The following is a 23,440-nucleotide window of genomic DNA, read 5'->3' on the forward strand; positions in this document are numbered from 1 at the left end:
TCCAAACACTGTATTTAACTTCTAGGTTTGTCTGCTTGTTGTGATGATAAGGTATAAAGAGTAAACATAATTCCAAACAATGTAAATCATGTTAAAGTGTTTTTTTCTTTGTATTTTGTGTTGCTGTCAGCAAATCCCATTACAAATCTCGAGCACGATAACGGCTCAATTCCATTCATTCCCAATGAGGCCATAATTCTCAAAAAAACAAACAAACACAATATATTAAAATAACTTGGAATTGTAATAAAAAAAACCCACATTTGAACATGGAGTGAACGGATCATTTGTTGGAGTCTATTTTGCTGTCAGTATTTATGGTGTAATGTAGGACTGAACAGCCATCATCTCATTTGTATTCGTATTATTATCCCGTTACCTTTGGGAAATAAGTATTTCAGTGTACTGCAGTGTTATATTATGTCAAATCCTAGAACAAGATTTATTATGTCAGAAAGTTGTTTTAGCTGGATTGATCGTGTTGCCCTTTAGTGGAGGGATGTTGCTTTAGCTGCAGTCACATGGCATTAGCTATGACGGCTACAGACCTTCTAGAGATAACGGATTGTTTTGGAATCTGTCTCATTGTTTAAAATTGAATCCACGTGTATTTTTGTTAATTGGAAAAAAAAAAAAAAATTATTCAAGTGTATTCAGATTTTTTAAATTTATGATGTCATGCTGTGATATTCCCTGGTTCGTCAGCGTGGAGGAGCTGTCAGTCTGACTTCTGCGCTGGACTGACAACTCTGTGGCCTTGAGAGTCGAACTAGAAAAGACGGCGTCCTTCAGGATCGGATGCTGTCAGGGATCGGTTACAAAGTGATCGTGTTTGACTTGTTTCATGCATTTGATTGTCAGGAGATAATATTCAACACACACACACACCCCGACTGTCTAACATCCATCCAGGAGAAATGGAGGCATTGGAGTGTTTATGTTCCAACACATGGCAGCTTTAATTCAAACTGTGTGGTCTATCAGCCGTTCGTGTGTCTCTTCTCTGGTTTGCAGTGTCACAGGACTGTATGTTGGCAGCCTAGATTCTCCTCTAGCACCGAGTGTATTTATAGAACAACCCCCTCAAATCCCAACCATAGCAAACTTGTCTGCACAGACATGCGAGCAATATGCTTCCCAATCATGTTTCTCGGTGACACTGTGAAGAGGGCTTTTAAACATACTGATGGAGGGCTGTTGGCCTTTTTTTTTTTTTTTTTTCTGTTTTCAAATGAACTGAATTGAGAAGCAAATGGGAAATAAATAATTAACTAAAACATTGGCATTTGGTTCGAAAAATGATTCTTCATTAAAACAAAGGTGTGCAATCGTCTGGTGTATGTGAGCTAAATTAAAAATCTCCTCTGTCACTCCTCTATAATTGTTATTAGATTTAAATAGATGAAATATATGCTGCTCAGCTTAAAAAAGAAATAGCATTAAAGAAGTGAAGTGTTAAAGAAAAAATCTTCCAACATCAAAAGCTGCTTCAGTTCTCAAGAAAGTCATGCAAACGCAAATACTGAATGTCTTATTCTCTGGAACATGCACCCAGATTTCTTCACACATCATTTATACCTACATCCTGTTCCCATTTCTTTCTTTTTTTTCTCAACATTTCTATCTTGCTCACACACACACACACACACACACACACACACACACACACACACACACACACACACACACACACACACACACACACACAGACACACTTATTTCTTATCAGTCACATTGTGCTCATTGCCCTCGGGGCGATAAGCCTGGGCACGAACGGTGTGTTAGAAACCCCCACCTCTCTCCTTTCAAGCTCCTTACATAACACATAACCACCCCAGCCCTGCAGTGGATGCCAGCATTACAGTGTGCGTATGTGTGTGTGTTTGTGTGTGTGTGTGTGTGTGTGTGTGTGTGTGTGTGTGTGTGTGTGTGTGTTTACATACACATACATATGTGCAGCACGATCCACAGGGCTCGAGCAGCGCAGAGATCATACCTACCGTAAAGCTTGATCCCATGTTTTATTTACACATGGTGTTCATGAGAGGATATCCCACACAGAACACTTTTCATGTGATGATCAATCGCAGCAGCCGATGTCCATCCGAAGCTACCGCGTCTCCATCATGCAACTTTTTTTTAGAAGAACATTAACAAGCTGACAAAACTGTGAGACTCATTAGCGTTTGAAGAACGTGTCTCCATGTGGAACAGCTCTGACACGCCGCACCATTACCCATGAAATTATACACATAAGCATTTTAAGACTGCGTTCTCAAAGTCTGCATGTTCGTAGACGTGCTTGTGTGTGTGTGTGTGTGTGTGTGTGTGTGTGTGTGTGTGTGTGTGTGTGTGTGTGTGTGTGTGTGTGTGTGTGTGTGTGTGTGTGTGTGTGTGTGTGTGTGTGTGTGTGTGTGTGTGTGTTAGGCAGATAATGAATACAGGCTTGTCACCGAGACAAAATTAGGTTGAATATTTGAGATGGAAAGTCATCTGCCGTTTGGCCCTCCTCATTACTTCCAGGTTTTTGAATCCAAATGCTGCTAGGGAGAAGGGGTGATGGGCTCACTGTCGTGACTCATCTAAATGCTAAAGATGCTTTAATCTCCTTCATTTTTTTTTGCTCTCATCTCTTTTTCGCTTTCTCAATTTCTCCCCACCACTCTTTTAACATTACATTGTCATGATTTCCTCTCTTTCTCCTCTTTTGCTTTCTCGACGTCTAATTTGGACACACCTCATCCTCCTGATGTCAGCCTGAAAATGAGGGGGTACCTTCCATTCCCTTTAACCCGGCCCCATTCGCCTCCTACCATCCGCAGCAATTTGAAGTGATAAGCAGAGCACCGAAAAATATAATTTCTGCTGCGAGCTGATGAAGCTGTACTCGATAAAAGTGTTCCGCAGTTGTGTAATGAAGCATGCTAATGAAGCATGCTCTCAGGGCAGCACAAAAACTTCATTCTAGTCAAAACCAATTTCTGCTCAAATGTAGAGGTCTACTAGAGGCCAAATCACAGTTTGTCTGTAGCTTTGGCAAAAAAAAGAAAAGAAAAAACAGCAGAAATGTCCTTTGCAGTCAGTGTCACGGTATCAGCAAAGCAGACTGTTTCTAAAAATTTAAATTAGCTCCTTCATCAAACACATTTTTCAAGCTCGGCCCGTAATCATGATGATTTAGGAGTATTTGAGTTTCCCTACCGTCACACCGCCTCAAAAGAAAAATCATTCTTTTTGTGTCTCATGTAAGCTTTTCTGCTGTTGGATCTCGTAATCAGGACGGATGGCAAAGGCAGAATAATCGACCGGCGTCCTTGGAGGTCACAGCACGTGAGGAGACCGGAGGTGCAGACAGTAGCTCCATCTTTACAGAGGAAGGTAGTGCTGGACAACCAGAGGCAGCACGTACTCTATCAAGCTGCCACAGTTTTAGGTTACCTGCACTGCCTGGTGGTGAGGTGATAGTAGCTGCAGGCTGTGGGTCAGTGGGAAAAAAGATGATCTACATCCTCCAGAACAGCCCTGCCTCCACTGCCTGTCCACCAATCAGGTCCTGGTTCACACAGAAGGTCAACAGGTGTTGGATGTTGTGTTTGTTGCTCATCCGACCTTGACAACATATGAAATAATTTTTTTTTTTATATCCTTTTTATTTTAGATTTTCATTTGACTGTTAATGATGGCAAAGCAAATCGAACTTTACAGTCATTCAAATTTTTGAGGACGGTCAAACATCCTCTACTTTTGTGACAACGGGTGATTGATGGCATTCATGGATGTCCCTGTCTGCAGCGAGGGTTGTGTGTAACAAAAGTAGGACACTGTCAAAAGTAAAGGTGACAAATGTGTGGTTTCCTTTAAGCAAGTAGAAGAAGATAAGTGACGAGTTATAAGGAATGTAGAGGACTTCACCAGAGAGGACATCCATGCTTTTTCAAGTTTACGGCTGATCACTCAGACAAAAATAGGGAGACCGCTATGAGAGATAATTTACCTTATGGATGAATGAAATAACCATGTAGCCTCCTAAGTTATTGTCTCTATGTCTGCCGATCGACACGTGTAGTTTATATTGTTAATGATGGGAGACTCACCTCTTCAAATTCTTCCTAATCCTTTAAAAAGTTCTCTATTTGAGACAATTTCAGGCGCCTCTGGTCAACAATCACTGATCGTCATCAGAAATCACCAGAATCAATCAGCTCAAGCTACAGAACCCAGCTACAGTCTGTAATTATCATTAGCCTCACAAGTGTTGGTTTAAAGGTCCGCACTCATCTGAATAAAGAGACTTACATACACGGACTTGGCCATAGAAATTACAATGTGATAAAAACTGAGGATAAAATGTGTATCAGCGTCATCACCTCTTATTGTTAAAGACGAATAAAAGACCAATTTACTGCAATGGAAAAAGGAGATAAAATGTCAGAAATGAGCACTGATTCTGAGGAGTACATATAATAAATAATAATAATAATAAGTAATAAATAGATGTATGGATGTGAATTCCATAGTACTTCAGTCAGATATGAATTATTCCTATAAATAGGAATAATTCATACCTTTTAAATGTGTTTACAGATCTTAACTGTTGCCTGACAATATATATTGGTTTATTACATTATTTTTTAAATAATTATTTTATTTATTATTATTATTATTATTATTATTATTATTAATAATAATAATAATAATAATAATAACAATAATAATAACAATAATAATAATAATAATAATAATAATAATAATAATAATAATAATAATAATAATAATAATAATAATAATAATAATAATAATAATAATTAATAATAATAAAAGAGGTGCCATTGGAGAATGTAGTGCATGGAACATGCCTGAACCTCTGGGTGTGTCCACCGGGGATGTGTGCGAGATGTGCTGTTTTGTGTTAGCGTTGATTACAGAGTGAAACATGTGACTGAAAACTGGGAAGTCCTTGATTTACTGTGTTGTGTTTTCAAGCTGCTGAATGCTAAAGCGTTCTAATCACTTTCATCCCCAGCGTTAATGTTATTGTACAGTGGGAGGTGTGATCACATCACTCGGCCACGGACATCATCCCCGCAAAATCTAATCTGTGGTGTTTCATTAACTCACCGTCATTGAGTGCTGGGGGAATATTGCTACCGCCTCTTTGTCCCGGTGCCATTTTATCCTCCTGCTGAAGAAACTCTTAATCCTCTTAAAAGTCCCCTCCATATCCCATAACAGTTTTGATCTTAGGAGCTCTCCCATGGGCTGAGACACTAAGATCTGGTCTTCCAGGGGACATTATTTGAGAGTGCATGTGTTTAATCACAACTATAAAACTAGAAGTAACTCTTTGTGTAATAAGATTTTATGATTATGATTTTTGGTTTTGGAAAGGATTAAAAAATACTTCGCAACCCTCCAACACCATAGACAGCAAAGCATAATCACACTTGTTAATATCTATCAAGGATTTGGGGAAGAAGAATATGTGATTCCTTTCCAAACATGTTTCAAGATTTTGTTTTCTAAAATTTTGCAATATAGAATAGTTTATAAAGTATAACGTGTAATCTAAATCCTGTAAATCTGGAGGTTGCTGCTCTGCCGTGCAGCGAACTCAGTCGCTCGGTACGTGACAAGCTACCTCTGCATGACTGCTCCCCTCATCAGATAAAACACTTTAACAATTACTGTCTTATCTGCTGTGGTGGGAGAAGAGTTTGCGGCCTCATTACGACCAGATTAGAGCGAGGAAAAGAGCCCAGCGCCACTTGTTCCTCACTCCTGATCGTCAGTCCATCGGGCCCTCAGGTGACACTAACCACATTACCGTCTTCACAGACACTGATGTAATGATAGTCCGACATCGTCAGCTGGGATTCACCGGAATCCCATCACACGTCTCACTTTCTCTGTTTGTATTTTTCTTTTATACATCTATGAATGATAATGGCGATGAGAGAAAATTGTGAATTAATCCAAGGACAACACAGCACCACTGAATTATAACATGTGGAAACAAATCGGCGTAACTAATAATGTTGTTAATCCATTCATGAATGTGAGATTTTTAAGCAAAGAACACAACGCTGAGGATGTCAATAACTAAACTGAATTTACCAGATTTACCAGAGCAGCTTTACAAATGTCACTATTTTAGCGTGCAGCATTTTGAAACTAATGCATCAGCCACTTTTTGGTGTTATATATTGAGGCATGTGAAAATATATAGATATTTTATAGAAAAGTGAATGTGAAGTTTTAATATTAGGATTCTATGGAAATTAAAGTTGCAACAGAAAACAATGACAATACTACAGTATGTTAAGAGTTTAGCCAAATTAAAGATTCTAGAATATAACTGTAATCTACTTTACACTGCTGCTCTCTGCAAAGTCAAGAGTACCTTTTAATTGCCGAAGTACGACAGACATGATGTTGACATGTTGTGAACAGTATTACATTTTCCACAGTGATAAATGCAATGAGCACATAATACACAACAATAGATAGACAGACAGACATATTGATCGATCAATCAGACAGAAAAACAAGAGGCAGTATTCACAGAGGCTTCAGACAGAGAGACGGTTCCAGGAGATACCGCTGATACGCTTCTTCTCCTCTTGTCTTCGTTGTTCTCTTTCATCTGCAGATAATACCAAACTGCACTCAACATGCATTTGAAGGAATATTGAAATCTTAATCCTTCTGAACTGCCTCTCTTTCCCTGTCTTTACGTCTCTTGTTTTAATTCTCCTGCCCAGTCTTCCACTCAGTGCCTTCATCCCTCTCCTCCGCTGCAGGCCAGTGAAGGCTGTCCCACGTTTGCGTGCAGCTAACGCTCTCCAATCCAGCAAAGCCCTCACATTTCTTCTGCTGCGTTTCTCCCACTCAGTGCTGGAATTACATGGGAGTCGTCATTAATGTAATATCGCAGCTGTTGACAAGCCTGGTGGTGTTTTTCTTTATCTAATCAACAACCACTCAGCTATAGGAATTAACATTGTCGAGAAATCCTGATGAAATCTCCGTCACGTGGTAGGAAGGAGTTTACAAGAAGGACATTTGTTAGATTAACCTCTTAAAGTGTCTTTCTGACACTTAAGAGTGGACTCATATAAAAGATGTGTTAAATGTATTGTTGGTGGTCAGCTGGTCCATTCTGGTACAGGTCAAACAGTCTCAATAACTGCTCAATGGATTGATATTAATTTTTAAATAAAGCCCAGCAATTAGCACAAGTCATATTCCTTCTTCAGTTCCAACATCTAGTCAAAGCTTTTATATTTCCAGGGAATTATCTTTCCTACAAACTGGATGGATTATAAAGATTTTGCATGAGTTCGATCTTCTTTTTTTTTTGGTTTATTTGAAGGGACATTTGATTTGATTGACATTTCACATTTGATTCACTTTGGCGACGCGTGAAGGGAAAAGCTGAAAGGAAAAGAAGAATTTGAAGGGACATATCCCAGCATGTCAGAATCAAAAGTCAAAGTCAGCTTTATTGTCAAAATATATGCACAACATACAGCGCAGATGAAATGGAAGTCCTCTCAGACCCACAGTCAGCAGGCAGTACAACAGGCAGTAGAACAGGCAGTACAACACAAGCTGTACAACACAGGCAGTACAACACAGGCAGTACAACAGGCAGTACAACACAACAACATGTGTGTCATGTGTAAAGTCAGCTGCAAGCATTGCTTTCCTTTTTAGAATAAATTTTATTTTGCATTTGTCTCTAAAGCAGTCCATTCAGAAGGCCATGTTTGTTTCATACAGGACGTACTTTGTCAAAAATCCCATGAGCCTTAGCGGCCCGTTGTGCAGCACTAACTTTCGAATGGGAAAGAGACGAACTAGGATGGTACGGAACCAGAATAGTTAGCGCTAATTTGGTGAATAACACACCAGCTACAGTAAGACACAAACCGTTTGCATTCCGTGGGTGTCCGCTGACAGATCAACATCAGAGAGCTGTTAGCAGGAATATTTACCCTGTCGCTTGTTTGATTAAAAAAAACACAAAAAAAAGTTACATCTATCGATGGAAACAAATTTATTTTATTTAAGAAAAGAATAAATAAAATAATTTTAAAAGGTGTGGAATTCACCATCATCACCCATGCATTCACAGCCTGTGTGTAGACGTGGATAAATGTGATTTCATTTCCTGTTTTCTTCCCCACCCCCCACCCCCCTCCTCAGACCATGCTGACTGCCATCTCGATGAGTGCCATTGCTACCAATGGAGTCGTGCCAGGTGGGTGAGCAGACAGTGGTCACTGCTGTTTTGAGTCTGTCTGCTTCCACGTTTCCCCTCCTCGCTGACTGCTTTTGGCGCGTTCCACCCAGCACAGCTTGATGTCCCCTGAAACATTTAAAGCTGCAGTCTGGGATCTGCTGCTCTTTCACTCACTGTTATTTACAGAAAATAAAATATCAGCCAAATACATGTACAACTGAACATGAATTTTTGGTGGCAGAGAAGTGTGAAAATGTATGACAATTATGTTTCCCTATTAGATAGATAGATATACTTTATTTATCCCAAACTAGGAAATTTAAATTTTTTTATAAATTATAACTGGTGATAATCTTTATGCTGCTGCAAAGTAGTGATTAGTCTATTTGTTTATATTCACTTATACTGTTTGCTAAAGCCCTGGTAAAAGAAGCACAAGAAATTCTTAAAATGTTATTAATCTATCACAAAAAAAAAATCCAAGTCTGACAGTTGATTAGCAATTTTTCAAATTTGGTTTTTTTTGGGGGTTTTTTTAGCATTTCTTTGGTTTGTTGTATCTCACTGCAGCACTGATTCCACCAAAAATAAAAATAAAAACAATAATTTGTGTATGAGCTGACACTGAAAATATATGAAGGACAGTAAAAATAGCTGGATTTCAAACCAATGAAACTCACACTGTTGTACATGAAGTTAAATTACATCCACTGCATTAGAACGGCATGCTCGTGTATTTTTACAAATATACGAACATTCTGTTTCCTTTAACACTGTTGTGTCTGTGTAGCTGGAGGCTCCTACTACATGATATCCCGTTCCCTGGGGCCTGAGTTCGGGGGAGCAGTGGGGATCTGCTTCTATCTGGGGACCACCTTCGCTGGAGCCATGTACATCCTGGGGGCCATTGAACTCCTCTTGGTGAGAAAGATCCTCTCTATCCCCTCCATGTTATACTGACATCATTACAGGGGTCTGTTTCAACATATACACCATGGACAATATTAATAGACCAAGCCCACCAACTCTATTGACTCTTGTGTGTTTGGTCAAGGACTTTAATCAGAAATCCAGAGCACAGGACACTTTGGAGACCGGCAGATTGCTAAGACTGGATAGCAAATACACAAATCAGGCATTGTAGACCTGAATCCCTCTGATATTCTGCAGGTGCAGAGTCTTTTCCTTACCACAGATTTATTCTAGTTAGTAATTAGTGGAAATCGAAAATTGCTCAAACAGCTGCCATCATTTATCAACTGGAATGATTTGATGGTACGCTGAGTAGGGTTTCCATCGTGTGACATGAGAGGAGAAGTGTTAAGTGTCTTCTTTTGTTCAGTCTACTTGAAAATTTTCAAGCTCATTAACTCATGGCATCAAAAGGGAAAAGATGGGCTGGATTTGCCAGGTTAGTAGAGGATGACATCCTTCATCACAGCCGTTCCTCCCCTGCAGTTAACTCTGTAATCACACTTTTACTATCATATATTTGGTTGATAACATTAAAGCTACTTTATCGAGAAAGGTGATGTCTGACTTCGGCAAATTCACCACCAAATATGACCTCTTGATTAATTGTAACAGATAAAAGATTTTTGGATATTTTGCTGTGGTCCAAGTAAAACTGGTGCCAATATTGAACATAGTTCAGTGTGATGAGGCAAGGAGCCAAACGGAAGCAGCAGTGCAGAGGCAGCCAAAAAAACAAGCCACTGGTGTCTGCAGAGGTTACGACCAGGGTTTCTTTTTTATTCTACCAGAAAACACCATGATTAATGTTAGACACTGTCTTCAAGGCAGCACTGTCCACATTGTTCTAATAATATAGTCAGAATGAATCATCTTTCTGGTTTGGCTCCCATTCTAAAAGGCAACAGGCTTCATTATATTTGCTTACATAATGAAATTATATAATAATATATTATCTAAAAATACATGTGAAATAAGTGATAATGTTGCACAGTATGAAATTCTGTATGCAGAGCGCAGTACATTTTATTATGGGATGGCTTTTCCCTTGCCGTTCTTCTTCTCTGGTCACTGTCCTCAGAGGAATAGCCAACCATTTAGGACTTGTCTTGTGCTGATGTAGTTTTCTCTATGGGGTTGGGATGTGAGAGTAGAGTGGAGTAGAACTTTATTGATCCCTTAAGGAGGTTCCGTCAGGGAAATTAACTTCTCCGTCGCACTACACACAGTACGGTGAGTACACAAGAACACAGAAAAAGCACACGGAAAGTAGCACCAGCACATAGAAAGTAGTACCAACACCAAACAGAAAGAGTAATAAATAACCCCTCAAGAATATACAAATAGAAAGGCATAAATAGACATAGGAATAAAAAGGCATAAATAAACAGGCCTAGATAGGTATGGGTAGAGTGAGGTGTCTAGAGTGTATGTGGAAACTGACCGGACATCACTGACAGACAATGTGACGTGTGCTGGAGCATTTTCTTTGTAAATCATGTCCTCTAGTCTTTTATTTTCTCTACGTTGCTTCACATTAATAGATATTTCATATCAGCGGCGCCTGCAGAAGCTCCCCACATAACTAACATAAGTAACACTCTTCAGGCACAGTGTGGTTAAAGTTAGGTTAGATAAAAAATGTTGGGTGCGGCGTCGTTGGACGACCAGTCGATCGTCCTCGTGTCTGGACTTTTAATATGAAGCTACTGTGAGCTGTTAGTTAGTTTTAGCCCATCGCAAAGACAGGAAATGGAAGAACGGTTCACTTGGATCGATTAATTAAGTAATTAATTGCAACATTCGGATTGCTGCAGACTTCATTTGCATTTTCATTTCATTTCACTGGAGCTGTTCGTCTTTTCCTCTCATTTCCATTCAATGAGCTCAGACGAACTGAAATTAAAAATTTAAATTACAGGAAGAGAAAAGTCATAACATATCAAAAATACGTTTTTCAAAATGTTTCCTACTGATATTAAATTAATCGATCTTACTACTATTGTTATGTGTATACAAATATTCTTTTCTGACCTATTTTGCTTCGCAGAAAACACGATGACAAGGTCAGATTTTGTTTCTCTTAAATTCTAAACAAGAAAATAATTCTTGAAGACTTCTACTAGAATGAAACACAACATCACTTCCTGCCTTTGTGAAGATAGAACTCTCCTCCTTCAGTTCATCCTTGCTTTGCTCTGGAGCGATTTTTCTTTCTCAAACTCTGTGGAGTCAGTTGATAAAATGAGGGTGTCCTTCATCATTGAGTTTCATTCCTCCTCCTCCTCCTCCTCTAACCCTTTATCCCACTTCTTCCATGCTGCAAGGACTGTTGGGTAATTATGCAAATACTGCATTAATGAGAGATCAAGACACCGGCCGACCATTCCTTGAAACAGCTCTAATCACCTTCATCTCCTGTTATCAAAACACCAGAGTGTGTTTTATTCTCCTTCTGTTATTCTGTTTCTGTCTCTCATGGATATGCAGAGTTTGATCATTCCTGGAGGTTAATTCTGTCTTCTGGGTCAACGCTGGCTTAGTTTTCATTGTAAAATAACAATCCCTGCAGAATTGTTATGGAGCGGATCCGGAAAGAAAATGATTTGAATATGTTTCATCCTTCCAGCCGAGCCAAGAACACAAACTCATGCTGCTATTTTAGGAAGCATGATCAGTTCAACGCTGAAGAAAAAAAGTGATTTTGTTTGCCTGGTGATACGGCGTTATTAGCAACGATCAGTTTCTCCGGCCAAAATGACGGCGCTCAGTCGAGAATACCAGCTTTTTCTTGTCAGCTTTACTTCCTGTTCTTAATAATAGAACTGTTTCGGGTGGAATTTTAAATGATTGGCAAGAAAAAAAAAAAAAGAGGAATTCCCTGCGTTTACGTAACGGCTTCGCTGTGAATCATCTACAACGGCTGACAGATACTGATGGGCTAATTATGGGTTTACCGTTTTATATATGATGAGGCTATTCTTGGATTGGTCCGTAGTAAAAGCAGTTAATTTCAAACGTTAATACCATGCTTGAGTTCCTTAATGAAGCTGAATTAAAACGGCACAGGGGAATTATGCGAGTGGCTTCAAGCGCTAGCAGAGCGCCATTAATGTCCACACCCCATGCTTTCCTCACCTTTCCTCTATCGTGTTTAAGTTTTTGTTTTTTTTCTACCCAGAGTGAAATGTAGTAGAGTCAGCAGGTAAACAGTGAGGTAGAGAATATTTGTGACCTGAAATCTGCCGGTTTAAATTCCCAAGACATTCTTGGAAGAGGTGAGGAGGCAAAGTGGATGAGTAACTATCCCTAAATGACGACTGCCCAGAGCTACAATGAGATCGTATTGAACTCTTATGAGAAAGCTGTTCCTGTATGTTCCCTGGATGTTTTATATTAAAAAAAAACACGAAAAACCCATCAATAATAATAATAATAATAATAATAATAATAATAATAATAATAATAATAATAATAATAATAATAATAATAATAATAATAATAATAATAATAATAATAATAATAATAATAATAATAACAACCCTCTGCCTTCAGATCTACATCGTGCCAAAAGCGGCCATCTTCCCCCTGGAAGGTCTGGAGGGTGCTGAGGCGGAGGCCGCCCTGCTGAACAACATGCGTGTGTACGGGACCATCCTGTTGACCTCCATGGCCACAGTGGTGTTCGTTGGTGTGAAGTACGTCAACAAGTTGGCCCTGGTGTTTCTGGGATGTGTCATTCTCTCCATCCTGGCCGTCTACGCCGGAGTCATCAAGACCGCCGTCGATCCTCCCGTGTTCCCGTAAGTGGCGACGATCGAGAATCTGATCGTCAGCATAGAGACAACGCATGTCATACAAACACAGAAACCTTTATAGACAATTATATGAACAAAAACATACGACACAACAACACATGCTGCTGCTGTTTGCAGGTCCAAAGATTTCCATGTATGTTCACCTGAGCTTAATGTGCCCAAGATTGATTTTTTTTTTTCCTGAATGACTGAATCCAGTCCAGTGTGTGTGTGTGTGTGTGTGTGTGTGTGTGTGTGTGTGTGTGTGTGTGTGTGTGTGTGTGTGTGTGTGTGTGTGTGTGTGTGTGTGTGTGTGTGTGTGTGTTTGGTTGGGTTCTCTGTGAATGCTCTGTCTTCCTCCAACAAAAAATATAAAAAAATAAAAATTGATAACACATCTAGCACATGTGTAACCTGGAATTTTGGATTTCTTTTAACCTGAAAAAAAAGTTTCATAATGATTAATAATGATTGATAATGAATATCTAGTCTATCTAGTTTTTGAAGTAAGAAATCAGAAAAAAAACTTTTTTCACTTGTGGTTTTATATTTATTTTGTATTCAGAAATTACATTGAAGCATACAATTGTTACTACGTACATTTGTAGGGCTGTTATAGTGCTAAGTTGACGAACGGAATAAATTAAATCAAGACATCAAAACTATTTTCTGACACCATCAACTTCAACATGCTTCAAGAAATGTGCTTGTCGTCTCTCCAGTGCGTGTATTTTGGGCAACCGTACTTTGGTGTGGAAGACGTTTGACGTTTGTGCCAAGACCATTGAGACGGCGAACGGGACGGTCACCACTCAGCTGTGGCGCATGTTCTGTGACTCATCGCTCCTCAACGCTACCTGTGACAAGTACTTCGAAAACAATAATGTGACAGAGGTGCAGGGTATCCCAGGGATCATGAGCGGAATCCTGTCAGGTTGGTTCATCTGTTTCATAGAGTGCAAAAAAAATTTTTTTTAAAAAGACAAAATTTAAGTAGTAAAATATTTTTGTTTTTGTTTGAAAAATTATTTAAATGATTGAACAAAATAATTAAATTTTATTTGACTAATTGATTAATTCATGAATAACTTTAACTCTAATGGTAGGTGATAAATAAATGTGTATTGTGCAATGCAAAGACTGGTCTTTGGGAAACACCCATTATGCATCAAGCTGTGTCCCTGGAAATCACCATGTTTCACCAGGACAGAGCAGAATAAGTGAACGGTTTCTGACTGACATGCCCAGAACTTTGTTGGTCATGGACCAAAAGAACCCAGCAGGAAACTCAGAGCTAACATGACCTCACCTTCCTCCAGTAACACCAAGGCTAAATGCTGATCCTTGCATTACAGATCCAGGTTAATCCAGTCATAATTAGTTTTGAAAATCCTTATTAAATACTTTTTCTGGAATATATCTGTATTTTTTGAGCGCCTGAACAAGTTTCTAGTTAATTTAAAATTTTGTCAACTTCCCATAAAAATATACATAAAGGTTTGCAGTCTGGAATGTTGATGTCCTTTCTTTAATCTGGTTTTATCTCCATTAAGTTTTGACCCATGTTCTCCATTGTCCCATCAACACAGACAATATGTTTGGGACCTACTATGAGAAAGGGGATCTGATTGCCAAACAAGACATGGAGTCGGTGGAAGACCCGGATGACCCTCTCACCAACTCAAATCGTTACGTGTTGGCCGACATCACCAGCTTCTTCACATTGCTTGTCGGCATCTACTTCCCCTCTGTGACAGGTGAAAATCTCTAGTTCTTCTCACTTGTTTTTTTATTTTTATTTTTTGCTGTATGATGACTATTATTTGGTTATATTTGTCAATTTGGGTTTCATATTTTTCATATATTCTTCTGTGTTTCATGTAAATGTAAAATTCACTGACCTTGATAAGGTTTGCTTCCCAACTATCTGTTCAGGAATCATGGCTGGCTCCAACCGCTCTGGAGACCTGCGTGATGCTCAGAAGTCCATTCCCATTGGAACCATTGCTGCCATCACCACCACATCCACCGTCTGTGTCCTTTTGCTACCGCCCCCTGCAGGATGACAGCAGTCACAGCATAGACAAATGACAAAAAAAAAGTTTTCGCTTGTAGAAATCACCTTAAATTTATTCATTCAGATTAAATTAAATAAGTGGAAGTGTATGAATTTTAGAACTTTCTGCTGAGTCCTGAAAAGACCTGAGAAGTTAGAAATACTCCCCGCATACTTTTAAATACTTTTAAATCCTCATTAATAAAATTAAAATACAACATTCTTCAGCTGCTACACACACACTTAAAAGATAATGTAATATCAGGTTTCTAACTCCAGAAACCACCTTGGATGTCTTCCATGTATCTGAGTAATCAGCTTGGGGGTCCAAACAAATGTAATTAGGACGTCTAATCGCATCACTGCGCTACCTGACCGATCTCAAGTTAATAAAGGAGAAGTGTATCAGTTACAATGTCATTGATTTCTGAGGTATTATCTTGAACAACATTGTCTGATGTCCTATCTCAGCGAATGCAGTTTGGCTTTATCAGATCATTAAGTGGTTCATCAAAAGGAAAGGTTTATGACGTCCTGAAAACGTCTCGTCTCAGGAACATTCATGACGGATAATCAAATTTCCACCAAATGGAGTGAAATACTTTCCTGAACGTAACTGTGCAGACATGTCCAGTGTGTTTCTGTTTGGTGCCTGCATCGAGGGTGTGATCCTCAGGGATAAGTAAGTTCTGTGTCACGAGCGATTCATTCTGCCTTTACTTCGTCATCAATAAATAATACACCTAACTTTTTTCCATTCATCTTAAGGTTTGGAGAGGGCGTCCACGGGAATCTGGTGATTGGCACGTTGGCTTGGCCGTCACCGTGGGTGATTGTGATTGGCTCCTTCTTTTCCACCTGTGGGGCGGGGCTGCAGAGCCTGACGGGTGCCCCACGTCTCATGCAGGCTATCGCCAAGGATAGCATTGTGCCTGCTCTTCGGGTCAGTCTTTGTTTTGTTTACTCAGTAATTATTTTACATCATGGGGGCAAAAAAAAAAAAAGCACTTCCCGCCGACACACCTTTCAAGTTGTTTTTTGTGTTGTTCCCACAGGTGTTTGGTCACGGGAAGGCCAACGGAGAGCCCACATGGTCCCTGCTGCTGACGGCGTGTATCTGCGAGAGCGGCATCCTCATTGCTTCTCTGGATGCGGTGGCCCCCATCCTGTCCATGTGAGAACTCAAACAAACTCTAATTTACTGGTATTTTTCAAAGAGCCAGCAGTGGGAAATTTCACAGTTGCCAGTTCCCTGCTATTCCTTAAACGGCGCAAATGCCAGATTTTATGGGCTGAGGATTTAGCTCATCACACAAAAGGGCAGGACGCTTTTCTGCTCCAGTAAAGCAGACAAAAAGCCAGCGAACGTGACGGATACTGAGACAACACGTTCAGGATGAAGTCACTGCTGCATCACAGATTAAAACCGAACCTGTGTGTGTGTGTGTGTGTGTGTGTGTGTGTGTGTGTGTGTGTGTGTGTGTGTGTGTGTGTGTGTGTGTGTGTGTGTGTGTGTCCCGCAGGTTTTTCCTCATGTGCTACATGTTTGTGAACTTGGCCTGTGCTCTCCAGACGCTGCTGAGAACTCCAAACTGGAGACCTCGCTTCAAGTTCTACCATTGGTCAGTGCAGCCGTCACCATGGGAACCAGCATCAACGTCTGTCCCTTTCAGCAGGCCTCAGTCTGAATGTCTTTGTTTCTATCTCCTCCTGCTGCAGGACTCTGTCTTTTCTGGGTATGAGCTTGTGTCTCACTCTCATGTTCCTCTGTTCCTGGTACTACGCCATAGTTGCCATGGTGATTGCCGGCTCTATCTACAAGTATATTGAGTTTGCAGGGTGAGTGAAGCGCAACCCCAGGAGAGATTGGATTCAATGGGTGCCTTTGACTTTTGCAGGTGTGTGCGTGCGTGCGTGCGTGCGTGCGTGCGCGTGTGTGTGCGTGCATGTGTGTGTGTGTGTGTGTGTGTGTGTGTGTGCGCGCGCACATGCGCGCCATGTATGCATGTGTGTTTATTTTATGTTTATGTCAACAGTTTTCTGCTTCTTTCACACCACACATTAATCATTTTTTGTGTTGAAAAGAAAATGTACGTTTTTGTTTCCGGACGTGTTGATTTCTTAATTAACTTTTTAGCGTACTGTTGAAAACTGTGAAACATTAGATAATATACATTCTCATGGGTTATGCGATGTGATTTTGTCATTTAACGGATAAAGATGTCAAGAAGACTCACATCGTTTCTGCAAGGAAGACGACTCTTTACTTGTTGTTTTGTTTCTGATATCTCAGGTGCTGCTTTCCAAAATTCTTACCATATTGTTTTGTATCTGTTTCCAGGATGTTGGTTCAATAATTAATTTTATCATCTTTTGCATCTCGTTGTGTTTGATTTTCTTGCTTTTATTGCCACTGTAGATTATTGACTTGAATTGTCTGCTGTTGGTTTACAAACTAAACTTAGCATCATAGCATCATTTCACACTGGAGATGTTGAGAGACTGCAGCTCAAATCATCCACCAAAGCAGATCCACATTGGCACTTTTAATTAAAATAGCGTCACTATTTTGCTACTGCAATGCAAAGAGGAAAATAAACAAAACAAAGAACCCAAACTTTCCTTTTTGCCTGCATATATTCTCATAATTTAACACCATAAAAGGGTGTCAACCTTTTTATGAGACCAATGCTCGTTTACGTCTTGCAGGAAAATCTTTTGTATATTTTATACTTTTTTTAAAAAATAAATAGATACTTAATATCAAACGACTAATGAGTTGCTTCAAACTGCACCTCAGTGCCGACGGGCACCTCTACCTGTCCGGTCCATGTGGGGCCTCCATGTTAATCTATTCATGCTTATAGTGAAGTGACACAGAGCAAACTGACTGTGATTCCCTGTGGTGAGTGGCATCATGTTAACTTGATATTTACCAGTGAAGCCTTAATCACATTGCAGTTTTTCAGACTGTCATCCAAATGCATTTTGTTCCGGAGTGCTGACAATACCCCTGCCACTTGTTTTTATTTAAAAAGAAGCTGTGAAACTATCGTTCATGTTTTAACAGAAGAAAAAAAAAACCGACCATCTTTTCTCTGTGTCACAGTGCGGAGAAAGAGTGGGGTGATGGGATACGAGGTCTGTCTCTGAGCGCTGCCCGTTACGCCCTCATGCGACTGGAGGAGGGTCCCCCACACACCAAGAACTGGAGGTAAACCAAAACGCACACTGTGCTGCTTTATCCTGGTCATTATTAACATTTTAACTACTTCTCTGCACGTGCTCAGTCATGTTCTCAATTGATGAGATTCTCCTCACTACAGCGGTCAGATAATAATAAGTGTTGTATTCATATTAACACATGAACCTCTCACGCTGTTTTTTATGGTCTATCTTCCAGGTCTTCAGTGGCTTTCTCCGCTCTTTCCTTCTTTCACAACATCCTGTGATTCAACTTTCTTCCCTCTCTGTTCTCCCCTTTCTCCAGACCCCAGCTGCTGGTACTAGTTAGCACAGATGCAGAGCAAAATGTGGAGCAGCCTCGTCTGCTGTCGTTGACCAACCAGCTGAAGGCAGGCAAAGGTCTAACCATTGTTGGGACGGCTCTGGAGGGAATCTACCTGGAGAACTACGAACAATCGCAGCGTGCAGAGCAGGTAGAGACCCTCAGAGAAACTAAGGGGAGCACTCTTTATAATTATTCAAAATCATTAGACATTTTTCACAGTTCCTTGTGTAAGTAAGCAAAATCTCAAGTTAGTCAAGTCTGAAAAGTATTTAAAAATTATGCATCCCCTCTGACAGCCCAGCAGTGGCTTTAGAGAGAGACAGGGGCAAAATGTGATATGCTATCGGTGGGAGATCTAAGCCTGATCAGATTCACATATCTCTAGTTCAAAGGGATGGATGAGGGGCAGACATGCAGATCCAGGTCCATCATCCCTCTGTCGCTCCCTGTACCTAATGATATAAGTAATCTCTAAATGCTGATTTTAATTTTCCTTATAAGTTTGCTTTTTCTTTCTTTCTTTCAAACTTTGTTACATATTATAAACATGTAACAAAGTTTGAAATCAGAGTTCATTGTGCAGATTGCTACAATATTCCATTGATGTTGGTTTAATGGTAAGAAGGATAGCTATTGCATATAGTTATAAACCTTGTTGTTCGGCCGCATTCCTACATTCTAATGCTGGTACAATATTGGAATTTAATTTATAATTCTGATTTAAGGAGGTTTGGTGACCTTTAGTTTTAATATCTAGTTAGTAAATAAATGGGACTTTGATGGTATTAGATACAACTTTAGGCATTATGGTTAATTATACAATTCAACATCAAGCTTATTTCACAACCATACAACTGGTAACTGGTGAACGATCGCATCATCACAGCGAGGCTCTGCACTAGACATACCGAAGTCACCATCGTATAGGTCTATGCCCCAACCGAAGTCGCCTCAGAGGAGGACAAGGACGCCCTCTACAGCCAGCTGCAGGCTGTGCTGGATGAGATCCTCAGCTATGACACCAAGATGCTGATTGGAGACCTACATGCAAAAGTGGATGGTGACAGAATTGGCCTCATTGCCACAGTGGGACCACATTGGTCTGCAAGCTCCACCTGAGACAACGAGGAGAGACTGCTGATGCTAGCTGGCACCAACGTTCTCAGCATTGGCAACACGTTTTTCATGCACAAGCTGATCCACAAGATGACCTGGGTTTCACCTGGGGGCGAAATCCAAAATGAGCTGGACTACATCTGCATAAACACAAGGTGTCGTTCGTCACTGCTGGATGTTCGCTCATACAGGGGTGCATATATATGCTCATATGCTATGACTTTCTTGTGGTGGGAAAAATCAGGCTGAAGCTGAAAAAGGTGAAAAAAGTGCAGCCCAAGAGACCCTGCGCGGTGGAAAAGCTTAAGAACACCAACGTGTTGAGTAGCTACCGTGACAAGTTGAGGAAGAAGCATGAGGTACCACAACATCCTTCCATCGAGGAGCAGTGAAGTCTGTTCTCCCATGCCCTCACTGAGACTGTGGAAACAGTTGTAGGCAGAAGAAGGGGCTCCAACAAGGAGAGGTAGATAATGGAAAAGACTTGGGAATTGATTGATGAAAGGAAGATGGCAAAGATGAAATGAGAAAAGAAGAGGAGGCTCCAATGTTGGAAGATGAAAGACGAGGAGTACAGGTGCCAGGACCGGGAAGTAAAAAAGAACTACAGGAGAGACAGATGGAAGTGGTTGGAGGAGAAAGCTAGAGAGGCACAAGAGGCAGCAGAGAAAAACAACAGTAAAGCACTCTACAGAATTGTGCGGGAACTAACCAGCTCCAGGAGCATCTACGGGGTACCCATCAGGAGCAGGGATGGCAGGGCACTCTTATATTACGAGAAACAGCAGGCAAGGTGGGTGGAGCACTTCAGGGAGGTTCTCAACCAGCCGACACCTTCCATCCTCTTTAATTTTGACCGGGAAACACCAGCTCCAACTCTGATAGTTTCCTCAGAAGAGATAACCAGTACCGAGGTTGCCAAAGCAATCAAGAGCCTCAAGAACAGCAAGGCACCAGGACTCAATGAGGTATCTGCTGAATTACTGAAGCACGGTCAAGAGGTGGTCGTGGAGAGTCTCACGCACCTGTTCAACCTGATCTGGCATGCTGAAGAGGTTCCTGCTGACTGGAGGTGTGAGTTTATTGTGACGCTGCCAAAAAGGGACACCTTGGAGACTGTAACAACTGGCAGGGCATCACATTGCTGTCTATCCCTGGCAAGGTATTCTGCAGTATGCTGCTCCAACGCCTAAAAGACGAGGTAGATATCATCCTAACGGAAGAGCAAGCTGGTTTCCGAAAGGGAAGGTCCTGCGTAGAACAGATCTTCACTCTATGCAACATCATAGAACAGTGCCAAGATCTCCAGACACCCGTCATCAACTAATTACATCAATTTCAAAAAGCTTTTGATAGCATCCACCGAGAATCCCAGTGGCAGATCCTCCACTTATCTGGTATACCATCAACATCTACAGATCCCTGTACCACAACTCCACCTGTCGAGTGAGAACCACTAACAGCACAACCGACGACTTTGACATCGTGACCGGGGTAAGACAGGGCTGCATCCTGTCACCCTTACTGTTCATCATTGATAGACTTTGTGATGAGGAAGTCTGTCGTCGAGGCAAACCTCAGCATCAAGTGGGGAGGGGACAGACTGGCAGATCTTGACTTTGCAGACGACTTAGCTCTACTTAGCCATGCCCACGCTGCACTCTAAGAATTGACCAACAATCTGCATGAGCAAGGGGAAAAAGCCACCTTAGTATAAGCCAAGAGATGATCAAGAAAATGACCGTTGCACCTTCTACCACTCATACGCAAACAAGGCACTGAATACGTTGAAAACTTCACGCATCTTGGTAGCAACATCTCAAACACCGGAGACGCAGAAAAAGATGTACAGACCACAATCGGAAAAGCCATAGGAGTCTTTCAACACCTCCGGAACATCTGCTTATCAAAATATATCAGTATGTCCACAAAGCTGCGCCTCTATATGTCAGTAATGATCCCTACAGTGACCTACGCCTGTGAAATGTGGATGAAGACAGCCAACATCCCCAAAAAGCTGGATGTCTTCCAGACGGTGCCTCAGATACGTCCTGAGGATCTCTTGGAGAGACCACATGAAGAGCTGATGAGAAGGGCAGGGGTAGCACCTCTGTCTGACATAGTCACGGACAGTAGAAGGAGAATGGCTGGACACGTACTCCGACTGCCAAGAGAAAGACCGGCAAGTGTGGCAATGGACTGGGTGCCAGAAGGGGAGAGGAGGAAGAGAGGACGACCAAAGAAGACGTGGAAACATACAGCCAAGGAAGACCTAAGAGAGATGGGAGTAAGATGGCATGGAGCAAGAAGGGCTGCCAGTGACCGGCACAAATGGAGGGGACTCGTTGCCCAATGTTCCAGGAGGAACGAGAGGAACTAAGTCTAAGTACGTAAGTGAGTAACATTGAACAGCCTAGTTACGCATAGGCTGGGAGTTTCTATATTACGGACATTTAGGTCACAAAACCAATTACAGGTAGTCGTCGACTTACGACCTATGCAACTTACGACTGACCGACTTTACGACCACAATGTCCGGGTAACGCGGGCATTCCCTCCAGCCACAGTACTCACGCTCTGAGACTCCCGCGCTCTCTCCAGTCCCCACGGCGCACACACGCTGTTCAGTCACACTGTGAGATCAATAGCCCAGCCCACTACTGATGGGCTGGGCTGCTTAGGAGGCTGTGACGGAGAAATGTGTGAATGGCGTATGGAAAAGCTGTCAAGCGTTATGTGAACTCTTCTGCTGGATTTGAAAGTGACGAAGAACTTGATCAGATTCGGGAGAAAATAGTGAAACTGGCAAAAAACCTCTCCTTGGAGAACTTACGAATGATCGCGCTGTATGAAGAACTGATCGCGCTGGAAGAAGAAAGAGTGGAAGAAGAAGAGAGAAGAGAAGCAGAGAAAGAAGAGGAGGAAACGGAAAAAATGTTCACCACCAAAGGCTTGTCAGAAGGCTTTTCCCTGTTAAATAAACTCCGTGCACACTGAAGAAATGGACATAGAACATAGAAACATTTGCTAGGATTGAACGGATGGCAAACGACGCTTTCCGTCCATATCGTGAAATTTATGAGGAGAAAAAGAAACGAACAATTCAGACAAAGCTCACAATGATTATGAAAAGATTATCTCCCGCTCCCACCAACCCACGCGCTGCCCCAGCTGATGATCCGGACGACCCACAGCCAAGCACCAGCGATGCTGGATTGAATTTTTACTTATGAGTCGATTTACGACCAAGTCGAATTACGACCGATCTGTCGGGACCAATCGCGGTCGTAAGTCGACGACTACCTGTAAAACATAAATATATCAAAGCAATAAAATGTATCATTCTGAAATTAGGAACAATGAAGAGGACATTATTTTATAACAACATTTCTAATGGAAAGGCTGCACCGTGGCACGGTGGGTATTTCTGTCACCGAACAGCTAGGCAGTTCCCGGTCCGAGTCCCACTCTGTGCAGAGTTTGCATGTTCTCCCCGTGTCTGCTTGGGTTCACCCCGGGTTCTCCGGCTTCTTCCCACTTTCAAAAAACATGTGCTTCAGGTGAACTGGCTGGCTTCAAATTGTCCGTAGGTGTGAGTTTGTGCTTTTGTGTGTGTCTGTCCTTCCTGTGGCTCCGAAGTGCATCGACATTGTGCCCGGAGTGCACCTGCTTCACACCCCACGTCTGCTGGGATAGGCTCCAGCAACCCCGCAACCCGTGATAGTAGAAGAAGCGTATAATTA

The 23,440-nt window shown here is 41.3% G+C and overlaps 1 protein-coding gene across 1 annotated transcript in view; it reads left to right on the forward strand.

Moving 5' to 3' along the window:
- slc12a5a (solute carrier family 12 member 5a) overlaps positions 1-23,440 on the forward strand; it is a 142,465-nt gene that overhangs the window by 114,089 nt on the left and 4,936 nt on the right. Inside the window, exons 5-17 of the mRNA XM_068314695.1 lie at positions 8,209-8,263; positions 9,036-9,166; positions 12,773-13,020; positions 13,737-13,948; positions 14,604-14,771; positions 14,950-15,048; positions 15,695-15,752; positions 15,839-16,013; positions 16,126-16,244; positions 16,594-16,692; positions 16,790-16,909; positions 18,180-18,284; positions 18,561-18,729. Of these exons, the coding sequence (XP_068170796.1) occupies positions 8,209-8,263; positions 9,036-9,166; positions 12,773-13,020; positions 13,737-13,948; positions 14,604-14,771; positions 14,950-15,048; positions 15,695-15,752; positions 15,839-16,013; positions 16,126-16,244; positions 16,594-16,692; positions 16,790-16,909; positions 18,180-18,284; positions 18,561-18,729 (1,758 nt within the window). The remainder of the gene's footprint in view (positions 1-8,208; positions 8,264-9,035; positions 9,167-12,772; positions 13,021-13,736; positions 13,949-14,603; positions 14,772-14,949; positions 15,049-15,694; positions 15,753-15,838; positions 16,014-16,125; positions 16,245-16,593; positions 16,693-16,789; positions 16,910-18,179; positions 18,285-18,560; positions 18,730-23,440) is intronic.

Source organism: Antennarius striatus, chromosome 5, assembly GCF_040054535.1.
Source record: "Antennarius striatus isolate MH-2024 chromosome 5, ASM4005453v1, whole genome shotgun sequence".
Taxonomy (NCBI): Eukaryota; Metazoa; Chordata; class Actinopteri; order Lophiiformes; family Antennariidae; genus Antennarius; species Antennarius striatus.